Source organism: Aspergillus ibericus (assembly GCF_003184845.1).
Source record: "Aspergillus ibericus CBS 121593 unplaced genomic scaffold BO80scaffold_26, whole genome shotgun sequence".
Classification (NCBI taxonomy): Eukaryota; Fungi; Ascomycota; class Eurotiomycetes; order Eurotiales; family Aspergillaceae; genus Aspergillus; species Aspergillus ibericus.
Genome location: NW_020292124.1, coordinates 172,564 through 189,174, shown reverse-complemented (window position 1 = coordinate 189,174; position 16,611 = coordinate 172,564). Strand labels below are relative to the sequence as shown.

Below are 16,611 nucleotides of genomic sequence, written 5' to 3'. Positions count from 1 at the left end.
CAGAAGGCACAGCGAGGGTGAAATCGGGTGTTGATCCCTTTAAAGAGGGGAAGGAAAAGAAAGGAAGCCGAGCTGAACCTGAAATGCTGGGTGGGATGGATGGATGGCTGCTGCCCGGCCTCCGCGCTGTTTTTTCCCGCCCGGCAGGCCAATCAGCGGGCGCCGGTGCTAAGCGACGCTAGTCCGGATCAAGTGAGATGACTTCACGTGTTCCGGTCATTGGATGGATGCACCTGATGATGTCGGAGGCTGCTGGGCACTGGGCGGGCAGAATATCCCTCACGAGGAAGGGAAACGAGGGGACCAGAGTCCCGGGGCCGTGGCAGTATGCGATATGGCATGGCATATACTATGGAATATGTAGAACTACTAGATACCGACGGTGCACTAATCAGCCCCCGGCAAGCTATACTCCACCGGGTTAAACACACTACTCGGATGGAACCCGGAGGCGTCATGCCTCTCGGCCCTCGAAGAACGCCTGCGACCGGGTGATTTCCACCCCCGATCCCTCCACAAAGGCCAGCGCGCTGGGCTTCTCGACTCTCACCGTCACCCGTTCGTTGCCAAATTCCACCGTAACGATGCGCGCGATAAACGTCGCCAGAGCCTCGACAGTCTGGAACGAGGTTGCCTCGACTCGCTAGCAAAGAAGTGAGATTAGCTGTGCGGTCATAATTAGGGACGTAACTACCAGGAAGGACTCACCTCGGCGACAGCCCGTGTCATCGCTTGGTAGGTGTTGACCACTGTAGACCCCCACGGCAGCTGTCCGGGTCCCTTGAACTCGAGGGAGACGATGACGGCCTGCTTTTCCACCCGCTCATGCGAGTTGACCCCCAAGATACAGTAGCACCGGATCCCATCAATGCGAAACTCCTCCTCCAGCACCACCGGGCACCGTTCCGACTCCCCCACGTTTTCCGAAATCGCGTCGTTGCCCTGTCTATATCCCCAGACCGTCACACTCCGATACTTGAGCCCGTCCTCGGCGCGTAACAGCGCCTTGGGAAGATGCAAGGACACCTCGCATTGACCAAAGACCCCGTCAATGGGGGAGGAAGACGAGGAGCTAAAGATAGCCGCCTGGGCCTGCGCCTGGGAGCTCGCTGACGCACTACTTCTTCGCTGGTGGGTGTTGTGCACATGCGACATCCGTCGGACTCCCGCGGCGGTCTCGTCCAGAAGCCCCAGGCCGCAATTGGCAACAATGCCCGCCGTCAGTCGCACGTCCTCTCCCAGGTCGCTTCGCATCATCTCATCGCGGCGGCTACCGTCAACACTAATCATTCGGTGTCCCGGGTTCTCGGCATGCTTTCCCATGTTGCGAATATCCTCCTCGAGGCGACGGTAAAGCTTGCCATAGTCCAAGGAGAGGGAGACATCGTCCGCAATGGCTGCTGCAACGGCGGATGAGTAGGAGAGCTTCAGCGATGCAGTGCAGGGCTGCGATTTGCCGGGACGGTGCCACGGGTCCGGGGCAGCCGGCAGGGGCAGCTGGATGTTGCGCAGACGCACGCTATCGAGCACCGGAGGGTGGGATGGAATGTGGACATTCACCCGCTGATCGGCCATGATGACTGGGGTGGGAGACAGTGCTGGGAGGAGCTGGAAGAAAGCTGGAACTAAGCTGCTGAGGAGTAAGCTACAGCTAGCAAAAGGTGGATGGGCTGTGACGTCAACCAGTAATGAATGCTAGGAGATAAGAGGCAACTTTCGTCGCACTGACCGGGTGCTGCAAGATGTCTAGTAGTGCCGCAGACGCATTGGTCAATGGGGCTGTGGGCTCTGAATCCAATCCCACTGGGTCGTGAACCTGCGCAACAACCAGCTGTGGGCGGAAATTTCGCTCGAGGACGGATGACGAGACGATGGCGGGGTTCGGCTTAGCGCGGGGAGCCTGGCCGGTGACACAAAGCATCCCAGATCCCTCGGCCGGTCCCATGCCTGGGCACAGCAGACGGTCAGACAACATGACGGCGCGCAATAGATTCACTAATGCAGTGGGTATCCTATCGTTTACAAGGTAGCTATGGTCTGTCCACGATAAAGGAACGTGGAGATAGATTTTAGTGGATCCAATATACACAATATTCCGGAGAAAAAAAGATCGACTTCATGGGTGACATTGAACAGGCCAAGATCCATCCACATCCGCAGGGTGACTTGTCGGTGGATTTGTGTAGAAAATGAGCAGACCCCTTGCGGCAAATGGGAGGCCAATCCGGAACTGTTGTCCACATACGCCTGCTTTGGGCCCGCGGGAACCCTTCCAGTTGGAGCCCGGGACCTGCAGGACGAGCAATCATGATCACATCAAGTGAGAAAAGCAAGTACCAGTGTCATTTCGTTTTCCATTTCCCGTTTCAACCCGACACACGCACAGTATTTTCGGCCGTTCCGGTCCAGGAGCTGACTTCGGGTCGGGTAAATCGAATCATCCCCGGACGGCCATGAGAGGGAACAAATTCACAAAGAGTACAAAGGGAACGCAAGCACAATGGGTATCCGCCATGCGCTGAGTGGAACACAACCAATTAACTAATTACAGGCGACTACCAGTAACCGCGGCGGTCGTAAGGCATGTACTCGCCCCGGGGCGGGCTCCGAGGACGTCCATAGGGCCTGGGAGGGGCGTACGGGTCTTCATAATGGCGAGGAGGGGGGGGAGGTCGGACATCATAGGGGTCATCATAGGGACGGCGTGGCGGAGGGTAGTCTTCCATCCGAGGACGAGGAGGAGTACGGCGTCCATATCCATCCCGGTCATAGTATTCCCTTCGGATTGGCACAGGGGACCGTTCCCGATAGTGAGCCCGGGGACTGTAACCACGCGGGGCAGGGAATCGACGGTCGTACTCTTCCATAGGGGGGTAGCTCCGACGCGGGGACCGAGACCGGTAGGGATCGCGCATCGCACGGTCATCCGGGTGGGTTTGGATCTGAATAAAAATATGAGAATCTCGACCCGCTCTGGTCTCAGGTGCCACAGGTGCTTACATCGGCGATGCAAGTCACGCGAGAGCCTTTGAATTCGCGTCCATCCAGCTTCTCGATGGCAGTCTTCAAATCGTTTGCGGTCTCAAACTCAACGAACCTTGGTCAATGGGTTAACTGGGCCTGTTAGACCTGGTAGGAGGTTTAAAATTAACCTACCCTCTGCCGAGTTCACGACCGGTTTCGGAATAAACCACATCCAAGCCGGATTGGCGCGCAAAATCTTTGAGATCCTAGATAATCCCATGGTGTGAGTCCATTTCCAGGTGAAAGATTGGTATCCGATGGTGCCAGGTGCCAGGTGCCAGTAAGTAGAAAAGTACAACACGGAGGTGGGCCAGTGGATGAACCAAAAGAGCAAAAAGAAAAGAGGTCGCCAGCGGAAAGTATCCTCATGGCCGCAGGGCTTTCCATCCTGGACAGGGTCGTCCAGCTTCGGTTCCCAACTCCCAGAGCTGAGTTTGATAATGGGAGGCCGCCTTTCAGCCTTCCTTTCAGTTTGGGGGTCCGGAGGTGGTTGGTGACGACCCGTACATCAAGAGGAGCCGATCATGGTCGCCATAATTCCCTTGGACCGCGGAATGTGGAGACACGCATTGATAGAGGACAAGAAAAGGACAAATCAAGGAACAGATATCGGCCGAGGTGCAAGACGTCCGGTGGATCCTGAGGAAAGGGGACTTGGGCTGCTAACCTGCCAACTTGTTTCCGGGAGTCCAGAAACCAACATGCGAAAGATTGTGCGACGCGGGCGTGGCATGTTAGGACGGTCCATTGGGCCAGGAAAATTCTCCTTGCGGCGCGGTCCACGGGCAAACTGCACGGTGAGCCGCTCGCCTTTGAAATCACTACCGTCTGCATGGGAAGTGGGTCAACAATTGAAGCCCCTCGAGCCGGGGATGACGTTAATACATACGGAAGGCTAATGACCATCAGTACATCTGCGTGCGCGACGCGATAGGGCGATGGAGAGGATAAAGCCTTACCGGGTACGACATCTCTGGCATCCATTGCATCCTCGTATTCGATAAAGCCGAAGCCATTCATAAGTTTGATCTCTGTGATCTTTCCGGAACCATGGGTGCTGAAATGCTCCTCGATATCCTGTTTGGTCACTGTAAAAAACACACCACGGCGCCCGGTTAGGCGCCGTAGCTAGATGTCAGCCTATTGCGAACGGACTATAATGGACAAACAACTGAGACAACTTGATCTAGATTCCGGAAGCTGCCAACCCGGTATCCAGAACTGAAATTACCGTGCACAGAAAAGGAAAGAAAACAAAGAAAAGTCCGCTGTCATTCCCCGGGATAGGGACAGGAGCGCAAGCCACAGGTGTAGAAAAAGGTATCTCTGTTTACTCAGGGGGGGGGGGGCCAATCCAGACGCATGGCGATCCAGCGGAGTATCCCGTTTCTGTGGCGCAGATGGAGGTGGACAGGAAAGGCAACATCCGAATCGGGTTGAAGAGAGAACAAGGAGACCTATCAAGGAGACTTGGTAGATGGCTTCATACCATTGCGGGGGAGATTCCCGAGATAGAGTCGGGTGGACGAGACTTCAGTCATGGTGGCTGGTGGTAGTAGTAGTACTAGAAGCGCGCACAATGGTTGACGATTAAGCCTCGGCGGGTAACAGTCAAATCAGTCAACACGTCTGGCCTCGGGGGGGATATCCAGATCAATGACGGCACGGCGACCGATGGAAACAGGGCCTGAATAGTCAAATGGGTCGGAGTCCTGGGAATGGAATCAAGTGATGGTGGTGGTAGCGACAGTTCCTGGTGTCCGGGGAAAGGTGCGAGACCATAGAACGGTTCCAGAAGGTAACGGTGGGCCTGGCGGGTGAGAGAAGCAAGGAGATCGGGCTAGCAGGCAGTTCCCGACTCTGACGCGCACCCGGATCGGGTTCGAAGAGCGTTCTTTGAAGGAGGAAGAGGAGAGGGGAACAAGGATGGGTTTAAGGGAAGCGAGGAAGAGAGGAAGAGAGAAAGAGAGAGAAAGAGGGCGCACAGGCGATGGGGGGAACGGAGTGAGAGGAGATCGTCAGGTCAGCGGGAAGGAAAAGAGGAGAGCAGCCAGCAGAGGCGCGGATTGAGGCTGACCGCCCAGCTTTGCAGACTTAAGGGAGGGCATCCAATGATGGGCGGGCGTGGGCTCCGTCCCGGCTGCAAATCGCCTCACTTTTCCTCCTCGGCGGGATCCACGTGGCCCCGCCCTGCCTGCCAGTCAGCTATCTACCACTCATCCTTATACTCAATACACAGTACGGAGTATACGGTGCATATATAGAGCAATGCTCAAAGGCAACCTGCTAGCTTGCAATTGCAGCCTCAGGGGTCCCGCTGCTTGATCCAGACCCAGTGGATATCCCCGCCGGCATCCACCCGGCATGGAATATAGCCTTCTTCAGCCTGCAGCCGGTCCTTCTATATCTAGGGGGTTACTCGGTACATAGAAGATCATATATGGTGTCTACTCTCACTTATGACTGTGATCCATTGGACAGCCCTGAGCACTCAACGCCTTCCAAGCTCCACTGCAAATTCTTCCATTGCTTCAATCCTACGTGGGAGAACGCCAAACTCAACAGCTAGCTTGGCATACTTGATGAGAGTTCAATGTGGTCCTGCGGCGCAGTCGGCCAAGCCTGCAAGTCGTTAAGCATTGCCAAGTGGCTTGTATGACCGCTTCTGCCGAATCAGAGCCTCGGATATCTCCAGCCTTGCACTCGGGTTCTCCGTCCGATATCGAAGCGGCATGGTGATCCACTCAATCTACAGGCGCCGATCGTCAGGCTTCTTCGTTGTTGCAGGACGGGCATGCACGTCCTGCGAGGCGAGACAGCCAAGACCTCAGAGTTCTCGCGGTCGATGCGGGTCGATGTAGGGGCCGGTAATTTCTGTTCCAGGGCAGGTGGTGTTGGTGAGTGAGAACGTCGGTATCGGTAACCGGAACCGGCGTGCTGGTCAGGACTCATTGCCCAGGGTATAAAAGTCCAATTGTAACCAGTCCAGACAAGCTCGGAGAAGCTTCCTCGCGATTAGCTGTACCAGTAGACTAGATCATACTGCTAGGATGCAACGAGTTCCGCTATCAAGACCTCCGTGATAAACGGAAAGATTCTCGATGTGGACGTGACTTAGGAACTTGAAGAAGATGAACATATGTCCTGGTGGAAGAACGGGAAAGAGGATGCCCGGACACTGCCAACCTCTCTACTTATTGGCTCACGAGAGCTAAACAAAGAGACAGTCAAGTATGATGATATCCCTCAACTCATTAGTACTTTGAACGACACAATTGTAAGTCGCAGGCGGCTGATATGACGTGTTTTGTAGATCCCCTCTGGCAATATTTCAAGCCAAAAAGACAGACAAGAACACCTAGTACACCCGCACCGTCAGTAAACCGGTTGGGGTTCTCGGTACAAAAGCCCATAGGAACTAAAATCTCCCTTTGGGCCACCCCATTCCTCCAAATCCACCGTCACTCGATCAACCTCCTGGAATCCATGCTTGAGATACAATCCCAAGCCTTCCGGGGAGGCTTCCGTGTAGGCCGGCAAGCCAAGTTCATCTGCTTTCCGAACCCCCCATCCCACCAACAGTCCTCCAAGACCCTGGCGTTGGTATTTGGGAAGAACATATAGTTCTTTCAAGTCTACCGGTTCATCGTCAGCCAAATTCTTCACCTTCAAGGGCAGAAGCTGCCGGGGTGATGGTCACTTACGGAAGAAGTCTTTCTCCCCAAGCAGCTCTGCCCGCTTCAGATACCGGGCTCCCCCGGTGGCATCCATTAGGGCACCGTTCATCGTAGGGGGGCGATATCGGTTGGCATAGCCCTCTTCCCACTGAGCCTTGGTCTGGCCCTTGTTGTGCGCCCACCAGGTATACGCCACTGGCTGATTGGTGGTCTCGTCGGTGACCAGCAGGTACGTATTCTTGGATTCGCCGAGCATCGGGATCATGCGGCGGATCTCGTCATCCTGTCCATCCGATGCTCGAGTTGGGGTCTCGATTTTGGGCTGGAGGTGGGGTGGCCAGAGCAAGGTCCCGATGGCGCTGTTGTTCTTGGTGTTACTATCGTTCTGTGCAGCCATCTCGATATCCCAAATAGTGCGAGCGCCCTCCTCCGTTGCGGGGACAGGACTGACCCGGAATCCTCGCTTGTCAAGTGGCGCCATGAGGGAGAAAGGTTAACTATGAGCTGGGTCAGATAGTGTGAGTAAATGGGAATACAAAAGATGATATGTCCTGAAAGAGGCGCGGAATGAGGGCATTTATAAGCCCAGTCTTCCGTCCGTGCGACAGCACCATCGATGGTTGTAGCCTGGCTTGGTCGTCATCCGGACTACGTATGGCGGCTGGGGCTAGTTTTCGAACCAGGGAGTGAGAATTGAAGCCATCTTCAAGGCGATTAGCCAATGGGAACCGAGGAGAGGGGACATGGCTTAGGCAACCACGCATCAGGGACGATAAGGACACGAAGCATCAAGGGCGTCGATTTCAATGCAACAGCACTACCATCGGATGGGACGGACTCCGGAGATAGCAGTCATTATTCTGGCCCGTCTGTCTTGGAGAGGCTTATCGAAGAGCACGTGGCATTTGATATCATTCCCCCCAGCCATTGGATGGAGCATCCGTCACAAACACTAGGCTTCCGTCATCCCAGAGCTACTGGTCTAGGTGTCCTTTCACTCATGTCATTCGGACTTGACCTTGCTGCTGCTGCGAGCTCGGGGTGCATTTCGAATCAGTATATCGTCGCTTGCTTTCCGCACAGGCATGGATTTCCAATCACAGACACAAGCCCAGACGCAGTGCTGGCGGCGAGTCCGTGAAAGAGAAAAGAGGCCTTGGATAAGTACATGGAGATGGGACTGACAGATCGGTATAGACGACAGTTGTCTGTATTGTGACAGAGATGCATGCCTGATGCGCGGGTAATGCTTACAGGCCTATAGTCCTGTTGGTAGGTTAAACTAGGCAAGGTGAAGGGTTGTCGGTCGAGGATAATGGGTTATTGAAGGATATGTGTTATTCCACCATTTACTGCAGTTTCTGTAAAGCCGGGAGTGGAAGATTCTAGGCAGTCACCCGACTTACCTACTACTAGGCCAGAGGCACCTTGTATGCCAACGACCTATACCGGTAAACAGGCTTAGTAGGATATGCAACTCCTACTTCCTCCTTTCTTAAGGACCCTCGACCACCTATGAGATATTCTACAAGGACAGTCCAACCAGGTAAGGCAAGCACACTGGAGCCTTCAGTCGTCGTCAACATAACTAACGTTACCCGTCTTTCAGTTAAGGTTCAGATTCTGTCTGCCTAAAAGTGAGTTCCACCATAGTGAATCTTGAGTCTAGAGTGGAACACCCAGCCAGATACAATGACCAAAATAGGGACGATCTCGTGTTCCACCAGATTCACTGTCTTGTAAGCCTTTCTTTTCTTTCCGGTACCAAAGCCTTCTAGCCGACTTGAATTGAAAACAGCACCTAGTCAGGACATACCCTACCCCTACCCAATACTATGTTATGACCTCCCAAAGAGTTGACCCGGTAATTCTCAAACTCAGAGCTTACAATCCGGAAGCACCGTATTGCCATGCTCTACCACCATCCATTGTACCGGAGATGGGGGTATCGTCGCCATGAGCAAGGTAAACAAAATCAGCAGCTACCCGGAATTCAACCCCCAGCCAAAGTACCGCAATTCGAGAATCTTGCCAGGTGGGCTGACGAACACGCTACTTCGAGGCTGCCCTACAGGCTAACATCTAGCTATCCCAACAGATTGGGCGTTTTTCCCCCCTTTTTCCTACCCCCCTCCTTTCTCCGTGAATGGCCAGGACAAGAAGAAATGGTCACAAAACGAACATGCCATCATTCCTACACCAATAGGACAGAATCTTCACATACAACACACAAGGAACATACCCTGCATGTATCTGTACATCTTCGGATCCCCATTATTAATAACCTCACACCCCCAGTACATACAGAGACTAAGTGCCCAAGACCATACCTTTCATAGACCCTCTACAAGTCACACCCAACTTCCCAGCTGAGATTGTCCGTTACCCGACCCTTCACAATACAACCTTAAACAAGTCCTCCAATTCTTCCCTCCTTCATTCCAATCCCTCCAAGTACTCAATCAATCTTCATACCTTGGCCTGAAAACTCACTTAGCAAGCCTACAGTACTAGCTAGACAAGTGAGTGCATTGACCTATGACTCATACTCATACTCATACTCTATTACTCCAGTAGCCTAAACAGAACCCCTCTCCCTCACTCTAAGCAAGCCTAGTAAGCGTCCGACTCGAAACACAAATACAAGGCCCTGTGTCTTCATTTTTATAGCCCATACCATACCATACCATACCATGCCATGCCTTTTTCCCAACCCAACCAGAAGACTATTCCAATTCACACACTCTCAGCGCATCCCCAAAGCAGAAATCCATAAACGGACAGATATATCGTACCATACCTCGATCTAACTAGTCAGTGGACAGGTTCACCCCGCGGGTGTGGGGATCTGCGCTAGGCTGTGCTGGGACTAGTTACTCCCAAGCGGAGGGCTTGGCAGGGCTGTGAAGAACATCGCAGAGCTGAAGGTGGGTCATGTTCAGCTTCCATGTCTTGAGTCATAACTATTGTGTCACACCAGAGTGAGGCGATTGGTTTTGCCACAGGGCGTAGGGAGGGGCGAGTGATAGTATGGAATACGGAATATGTGTTGAACATTTCTTTCCCATGTAAGCACGCACGGGTTGTTCCAATGGGATATCGCCAAAATTCACAAAAATATATATACATAGTACATGGTCCCATTCCGGTTCCATCCGGTTGCTTTTGATATTTCCGGGTCGCAGGCATGCCAGCCGCAAAGCATGATCAAACATTAGTATGTAACGTCACAGGGGATACATCCAGATCCAACCCAGTTCCCGTCTATTCCTTGGTGAGAAGTGTAAAAGACAGATACAACCCAGTCGGGCCAACTAGGTCATAAAGTATTTCGGGCCCTCTCCACCTTGGGGAGTCTGCCAGTTGATATCCTGGGTGGGTACCTTGATATCGCAGGTCTTGCAGTGAATGCAGCTACAGCCAGTCAGTATAAAGCGAATGCCTCCAAATGAAAAGCTGAAGCACTTACTTCTGAGCGTTGATCTGGAACCGAACACCATGCTGCTTGCTGGGATCCTCCACGTACTCGTAAACACCTGCTGGGCAGAAGCGGTTCTCAACACCCTGGTACTTGGGCCAGGCGACATCCGTGTGCTTGTCCCAGTCGGCCACCTGCAAGTGCACCGGCTGGTCTTCCTCGTGGTTGGTACCCGTCCGGCTGACGCTGGTGAGAATGTCGAAGCTGATCACCCCGTCCGGCTTGGGATACTCAATCTTGTTGCATTCAGACGCCAGCTTAGTGGCAGCAGCGTCCGTGCCGTGGTGCTTGAGAGTCCATGGCACCCTACCCTTGAGAACATAGGCTTCGAGTCCAGAGTACAGGATACCACCGTAGAGTCCAAGGGGAGTGCTAAAAGAAGGCCGCATGTTGCGCACCTCGTACAGCTCTTTCCAGATCGACGACTTGCGCAGGGCTTCTTCATAGTCGAACAGGAAAACCGAGCCTTCCGAGCTACCCTGAAGGGCCGAATAGGCGGATTCGGCGGCAAGCATGGCGGATTTCATCGCGGAATGGGTGCCCTTGATCTTCGGAACGTTCAAGAACCCGGCACTGTCGCCAATCAGGGCGCCTCCCGGAAAAGCGCATTTCGGGATTGACTGGAAGCCGCCCTCGTTCAGCGCCCTCGCGCCATACGAGATGCACTTTCCGCCCTCCAAAACTTCCTTGTAAAGCGGGTGATGCTTGAGCTTCTGGAACTCGCCATAGGGCGATAGCCATGGGTTCGGGTAGTCCAGACCGACCACCAACCCAATGCTAACCATGTTGTCGCCAAAATGGTACATCCAAGCGCCGCCGTAAGTGTCCTTGGAAAGGGGGTATCCCATGGAGTGTGTAATCTCGCCCGGCTTGAACTTCTCGGGTTGAATTTCCCAGATTTCCTTGACTCCAATCCCGTAGGTCTGCGGCTGGCTATCGCGCCTCAGGTCGTACTTCTTGATCACCTGCTTGGTCAAGCTGCCGTGACAGCCCTCTGCAAGGAGGGTGACACGAGCGTGAAACTCCATTCCCCGCTCAAAGCTATCCTTGGCCCTGCCGTCCCGACCAATGCCGAGATCATTAGTGGCCACACCAAGAACCGAGCCATCGGACTTCTTGTAAACTAGTTCACTGGCTGCGAAACCCGGGTAGACTTCGACGCCCAATTCCTCGGCTCTCTCGCCCATCCATTTCGTCAGCTCATTCAAGCTAATGATGTAGTTGCCGTGGTTGTTCATTTGTGGCGGGGCGGGGATCGGAATCGACGAGTTCTGAGTCAAAAAGCGCATCTTATCCTCCTTCGCAGGGGTCACATTCTCGAACCGTGAGGGGTTGTCCTCCGACAGCCAATCCGGAAACAGCTCGTTCATCGCGCTCGGTTCTAGAACGTTACCAGAAAGGACATGTGCACCCAGTTCGGCGGCCTTTTCTAGCACAACGACACGGAACTCCTCATTGCCAGCTTCGTTGGCCAGCTGCTTCAGTCGGATGGCAGCCGCCAGACCAGCAGGGCCTAGTTTGCGGTGAAGAAGGTCGGTCAGTCACTGGGGCCTCCACCACGTCTTCTACTGCTGCGGGAGAGCGAATCGGGCAAATCAATTCTGCTTACCACCACCGACAATACAGACATCGACCTCATCCGACTCTCGGTCCAACTGTCGAGGATCAAAATTTCCATGCTCGTCCGTCAATTTTCTTGATAGTGACTGCGAAAACGCCCGGGTCTGGATTGGGGGGAAGAGTGATGTGCGGCGGACAGTCCTCCTGCCCGATGCTGCCAGGGAGCTATTGGAGATCCGTGCCGGGTTGCTGAGCGAGGTAAAAGAGGCGGAAGCTCTCGTCAGACGCGAGAAAGAGGGTCGCATTTCGCGCCTCAGAAGAGGCAAAACGGCTCCCTTCGAAGCCATGGCGGAGGGAACAAGGGAGGGGAGAGGTCACAATAGCGTTGATGGTTGGACACCTATAATTGGGTCAACTGCATGGTAGGATAGGAGCAACCGGCGGTGGAGGACAGCGCGCAAGGACAGCGAAGAAGGATGAAAGCCAGCGGATCAAAGTCCGGAGGAAGGAAGTGGGAACCAGTTTTAAGAAGGCGTGTCGGTCTCGTCTCCGTCACCGGCCCTCGGAGCTGGCGAGAAATGAGGAGTGACTAATGGCCGTGGGAGAAAAATTGGCGGTCGGCCTGGGGCATCTGGCAGTACCCGAGGCTACGTCGGCCAATAGGAAGCCTGGCGATGGGAATCATCCTCTTCTCGCTGTTCCGCCCGTTGGACCCCGTGCCTTCCCGTCGGAACAGCGACAGTACGGAGCAGCCTATTCCCCATCCCTCGGCGGCTATATGTTGATGCTCCTACAGGCAGGTTTGGGGGGGTGGGATCCTCTCTTCGAGCGAACGGACCGCAGAGAAGTCCCCTCGGAATTTACTCCTCTTGATCTAGGAGTATCACTAAAGTTCTTTAAGGCTGAGACACGGGTCGCACCTTATCGATGATACCGAAGTGGAACAATTATCATCATCATAATAACATATCATAAGTGAGATAAGACAAAGTACGACGCAGATACACAGTATAACATGGGGGCCTACGGATGCTGCATCTCTACATCGTATGCAGCACAAGGGGCAACGTGACCGATGATCACATGAAGGCAAACGGGGCGCCAGCAATCGGATGACGACACCAGACCAAGGCTGTGGATGCACTGGTCGGCCCTCTACGACGCTGACAGCCATGTGATGCCACCGATTTTTTCAGGTGCCAGGATGTACTACTGTGTCCTCCATGTGCTGCATGTACAGATTCCGGATCTTGCACAGCCTGATAGTTGGATTCAACCAAGAATCAGCATCCACCAGCATGACATGCCTTCGGAGGTATCCGGAGGAGTTATCTAGTCATGATGTCCTCCGTCTGGCATTTAACATTTGACATACTACCATGGTATGTGAAACTGAAAAGACTGAAAATGAGTGTTGGAATAGAGGACAGCTGGCCAAATTACGTACGGGCACGGATGTAGCCGCTGCCCGGACCCCATGTTGCATGCGCAACGCGGGAGTTGGGCTGAGCTTGTTGGAAAATGGATACATCCATGTTATACTTGAGATTTCACGGACCCAGGTTTGCATCTATTTATGTTCAAAGAACACCGACAGCGCAAAGCTACGATCGGACATTGGTGGATAGCAACTGGCCTGAGATCTGGGGTATGGCTAGGCGGCAAGCAACGCCAAATGAGAGGCGGGAACCCCCCAAGAGCAACCCCATGACGCGACCGACGCGACCGGCGCGACCGGGATGAAACCTATCATCCCTGACAGGTACGCGGGTTTGCCCCGGCGACTCATCATCTCTGAGATTTAGGGGCCCCAGAAGGCCTCGGACTCAAAGATGGGATTATTCCTCCATGGCGTTAGTGAAAGAAAAATTCGTGTCGTTGTTCTATCTAGTGCATAGAATATTTTGGAATCGTTGTTGATCGTCGATGAATGGGGTCAACAAAAAAAAAAGTTCCCCAGGCACACACCCCCGGAAGGAAGACAGGGCATCAAAAAATTAAATAAATAAATAAAAAAAATAAAATGGAAGGGAGTGAAAGGATCGATGAAATTTTTGTTCAGTTGGCGACCGCTAAAGCGGCAAGGCCGAGAGGACGGAAGGCGCGTTGTTGAAGGGGACGCCGAGAGCAGTAACGCGGCATGATTGGAAGGCAGAAGAATGGATGGGCTTGAGGGTGGGTCGGTCTATCAGTTGCAGGAGCGACGCGGACTGGATTGAAATGAGTGGCTGCAAGTGCCTGCAACCATGGCGCTGGCCGGGAAAAAAGAGTAAGGGGGCGACAGCCAACGAGAGCGGGCACACGGCGGTGGGGCTCTCAGACAATGTGTGCTGAGTGGACCCGCCGATCAACAAACCAGAGATGACGGAATGGCGCTTGCTGGGGGGGTTGGCCACCCAAGAGCCGCTAGTGAAGCGCTAACATGCAACGAGCAGTGCCAGAGCAGCCAAATCCATGGGTGGGAGCGACCTCCCGTCGCTGCTTTTGCCGCCGCCGCCAGGCCCAGCCCCCCTGACGCCAGCAGCCCCGGGCGCTGTGAGTCAGCCTATATAAAGGCCCAACCTCCCACTTTCCCGTCGATGTTGGAATTTTTGATTCTGGTCTTGGCACCGCCCGGAAAGCCATACACCTCTCTTCCCGCCCGCCATCCTTCCTTCCTCTCCCGTCTCTTCACTGCCACCAGGTCGAGCACAGGAATTCTGCTGATCTCAGCTTTTTTTTCCTGCTACCGCCTGCCAGTCTGAGAAGAGAATCTCGTGACCTCGTGAAGTGATAATCAAGGAAGCTAAGAAAGAACCTAAAGGGGAAATTTTATTTTTCCTCTGATATACTCTTCTTACTCCGCAGTTTCAGATTCAGTTCCTGAAACAGGAAGCTTGCAGCCTCAGGCGCGCATCTTTCAACACACTCTCTCCAAACGCAGATAGACATCTCCAATCCAAACAAAAAAAAAGCAGACCAACCCATCCCATCAATCCACCTTTCCCAAAAAATTCAGCGTGCTTTTTTCACTGTTCACATTCCCTACATCTATCATCCCGCACCTGTTCACTGCTTCCCCCATAGTTGTGAAAGTCGGCTTCTGGAGTTAATCTCTTAGAAAACACTTCACTGTGCTTTTCTAGTCCCTTGTTGCTGCCCTCTACTCTCCCCTCTCCTCCCTCCCGTCCTTCCCTTCCTCTTCCTTCTGCCACCGACTTCCCCCAAGACCTCAGCTGCACCCGTCTCTGATCCCATTCCGTTAAGATCCTGAACGGTGCTTCGCTGGATACCACCCAGGGCAGTGTTGCTGTAGGGGAGACATTTACTTGTCCATCTCCTACCACCAATCGGTACGTTATAATATATTCTACCTGGTTCCGACCTCACGTCTCTTTCTTCTATTCTCGGAAAGACATCACCCGTGAAACCTTTCGCTTATTGCGATCGGTGCTCGGGGAAACCACACTATCCATTCATCTCTCATCGTCTGTCTACTTTGACTGACCTCGAGTGGCGCGGGTACAGACTGCTATCTCAAAAGCTTTTCTATCTCAGCGTTGGCTGGTCTACGGCCCGAGTATCATACCACTCCCGCCGCGATGGATTCTCTTACCACGCATCCGTCTACTGCGCAACAGGCCCGGGCTTTCACGTCCCCCGCCTCTCTGTCCTTCCCCGGTGGTGCTGGTGATCTGACCCCGCCTTCCGATAAAGACGGAAACTTGGCCATGGCTCAGGGGGCGAACGGGATGATGAACGGTCAGCAGCAGGGAGCAAATGCCGCTAATGGCAACGGGGTGGCGCCCGCGACTCCAGCTGCGACCCCTGGTGCCAACACGCCGGGAAGTGGCATTGTGCCTACGTTGCAGTGAGTATACTCTGGCTGTTTATATATTCTGGTACACCAGATCACTGAACAATGGATCTATCTTTGAAGAAACATCGTCGCGACGGTCAATCTGGACTGCCGTTTGGACTTGAAGACGATCGCGCTCCATGCGAGAAATGCGGAGTACAACCCAAAGGTATTATATTCCACACCTCCCTGAGCTTGCTATGTCAGGGCGCAGTGTGGCTGAACTGTTCTCTCTTCCAATAGCGTTTCGCGGCCGTGATCATGCGTATCCGAGAGCCCAAGACGACCGCTTTGATCTTCGCTTCAGGCAAGATGGTGGTGACTGGTGCCAAGTCGGAGGATGACTCCAAGCTGGCATCCCGGAAATACGCGCGTATTATCCAGAAGCTTGGCTTCAATGCCAAGTTCACGGATTTCAAGATCCAGAACATCGTGGGCTCCTGTGACATTAAGTTCCCCATACGTCTGGAGGGTCTGGCCAGCCGCCATCACAACTTCAGCTCCTACGAGCCTGAGTTGTTCCCCGGTCTTATCTACCGTATGATGAAGCCGAAGATCGTGCTTCTCATCTTCGTCAGTGGCAAGATTGTCCTCACCGGTGCCAAGGTCCGTGAGGAAATCTACCAGGCGTTCGAACTGATCTATCCTGTGCTTTCGGGTATGCATTGCTCTCTGCACTTCCTCCATGAGGTGACGTCTTGCTGACCAGTTGTAAAAGATTTCCGTAAAGTCTAGAGAGCATCACGCTCGACAGGAGGATCTCGACTTCATGTCTCCACCTTCAACAACTTGTATTAACACGGCTTTTTTTTCCCTTGCACTGGCCCGCGAGGTTGTACTATGAACGGACAACACGCTTCAACCCAGCACGGCTGATGCTTTTTCTGGTCCTTTTTCCTCTTCTACACCTGCACATCACGATTTTCATGCTAGCATTTGTACGGCGTTCTAGCGATTTGGCTTTCCTTCCCCATATTCTGTTTCAACAAACATCACCAAAGTGTCTCACCATCTTAGATAGTTGCACACCGCAG

General features: G+C 53.5%; 5 protein-coding genes across 5 annotated transcripts; 1 reads left to right on the top strand and 4 right to left on the bottom strand.

The window, feature by feature from the left end:
- Positions 1-314: 314 nt before the first annotated feature.
- Positions 315-2,032, bottom strand: BO80DRAFT_426179 (dihydroneopterin aldolase). The gene is made up of 2 exons (XM_025719694.1): positions 709-2,032; positions 315-643 (listed from the first exon to the last, which is right to left on the bottom strand). The coding sequence occupies exons 1-2, from the start codon at positions 1,573-1,575 to the stop codon at positions 455-457; spliced, it is 1,056 nt and encodes a 351-aa protein (XP_025574128.1). The 5' UTR covers positions 1,576-2,032; the 3' UTR covers positions 315-454.
- A 474-nt stretch (positions 2,033-2,506) lies between these two features.
- Positions 2,507-4,757, bottom strand: BO80DRAFT_116031 (putative pre-RNA splicing factor Srp2). The gene is made up of 7 exons (XM_025713449.1): positions 4,514-4,757; positions 3,984-4,112; positions 3,914-3,919; positions 3,692-3,852; positions 3,157-3,230; positions 3,001-3,097; positions 2,507-2,942 (listed from the first exon to the last, which is right to left on the bottom strand). The coding sequence occupies exons 1-7, from the start codon at positions 4,563-4,565 to the stop codon at positions 2,556-2,558; spliced, it is 906 nt and encodes a 301-aa protein (XP_025574127.1). The 5' UTR covers positions 4,566-4,757; the 3' UTR covers positions 2,507-2,555.
- Positions 4,758-6,187: 1,430 nt separating this feature from the next.
- BO80DRAFT_115886 (uncharacterized protein) lies at positions 6,188-7,240 on the bottom strand. The gene is made up of 3 exons (XM_025713448.1): positions 7,153-7,240; positions 6,729-7,060; positions 6,188-6,659 (listed from the first exon to the last, which is right to left on the bottom strand). The coding sequence occupies exons 2-3, from the start codon at positions 6,964-6,966 to the stop codon at positions 6,400-6,402; spliced, it is 498 nt and encodes a 165-aa protein (XP_025574126.1). The 5' UTR covers positions 6,967-7,060; positions 7,153-7,240; the 3' UTR covers positions 6,188-6,399.
- Positions 7,241-10,015: 2,775 nt separating this feature from the next.
- Positions 10,016-12,086, bottom strand: BO80DRAFT_358500 (electron-transferring-flavoprotein dehydrogenase; the record flags this gene model as incomplete). The annotated part of the gene is made up of 3 exons (XM_025715886.1): positions 10,016-10,115; positions 10,171-11,692; positions 11,789-12,086. The coding sequence occupies 3 exons, from the start codon at positions 12,084-12,086 to the stop codon at positions 10,016-10,018; spliced, it is 1,920 nt and encodes a 639-aa protein (XP_025574125.1).
- Positions 12,087-15,818: 3,732 nt separating this feature from the next.
- On the top strand, positions 15,819-16,418 carry BO80DRAFT_426173 (TBP family protein). Its single transcript, XM_025719693.1, has 2 exons — positions 15,819-16,235; positions 16,296-16,418. The coding sequence occupies exons 1-2, from the start codon at positions 15,839-15,841 to the stop codon at positions 16,310-16,312; spliced, it is 414 nt and encodes a 137-aa protein (XP_025574124.1). The 5' UTR covers positions 15,819-15,838; the 3' UTR covers positions 16,313-16,418.
- The last annotated feature ends 193 nt before the right edge of the window (positions 16,419-16,611 follow it).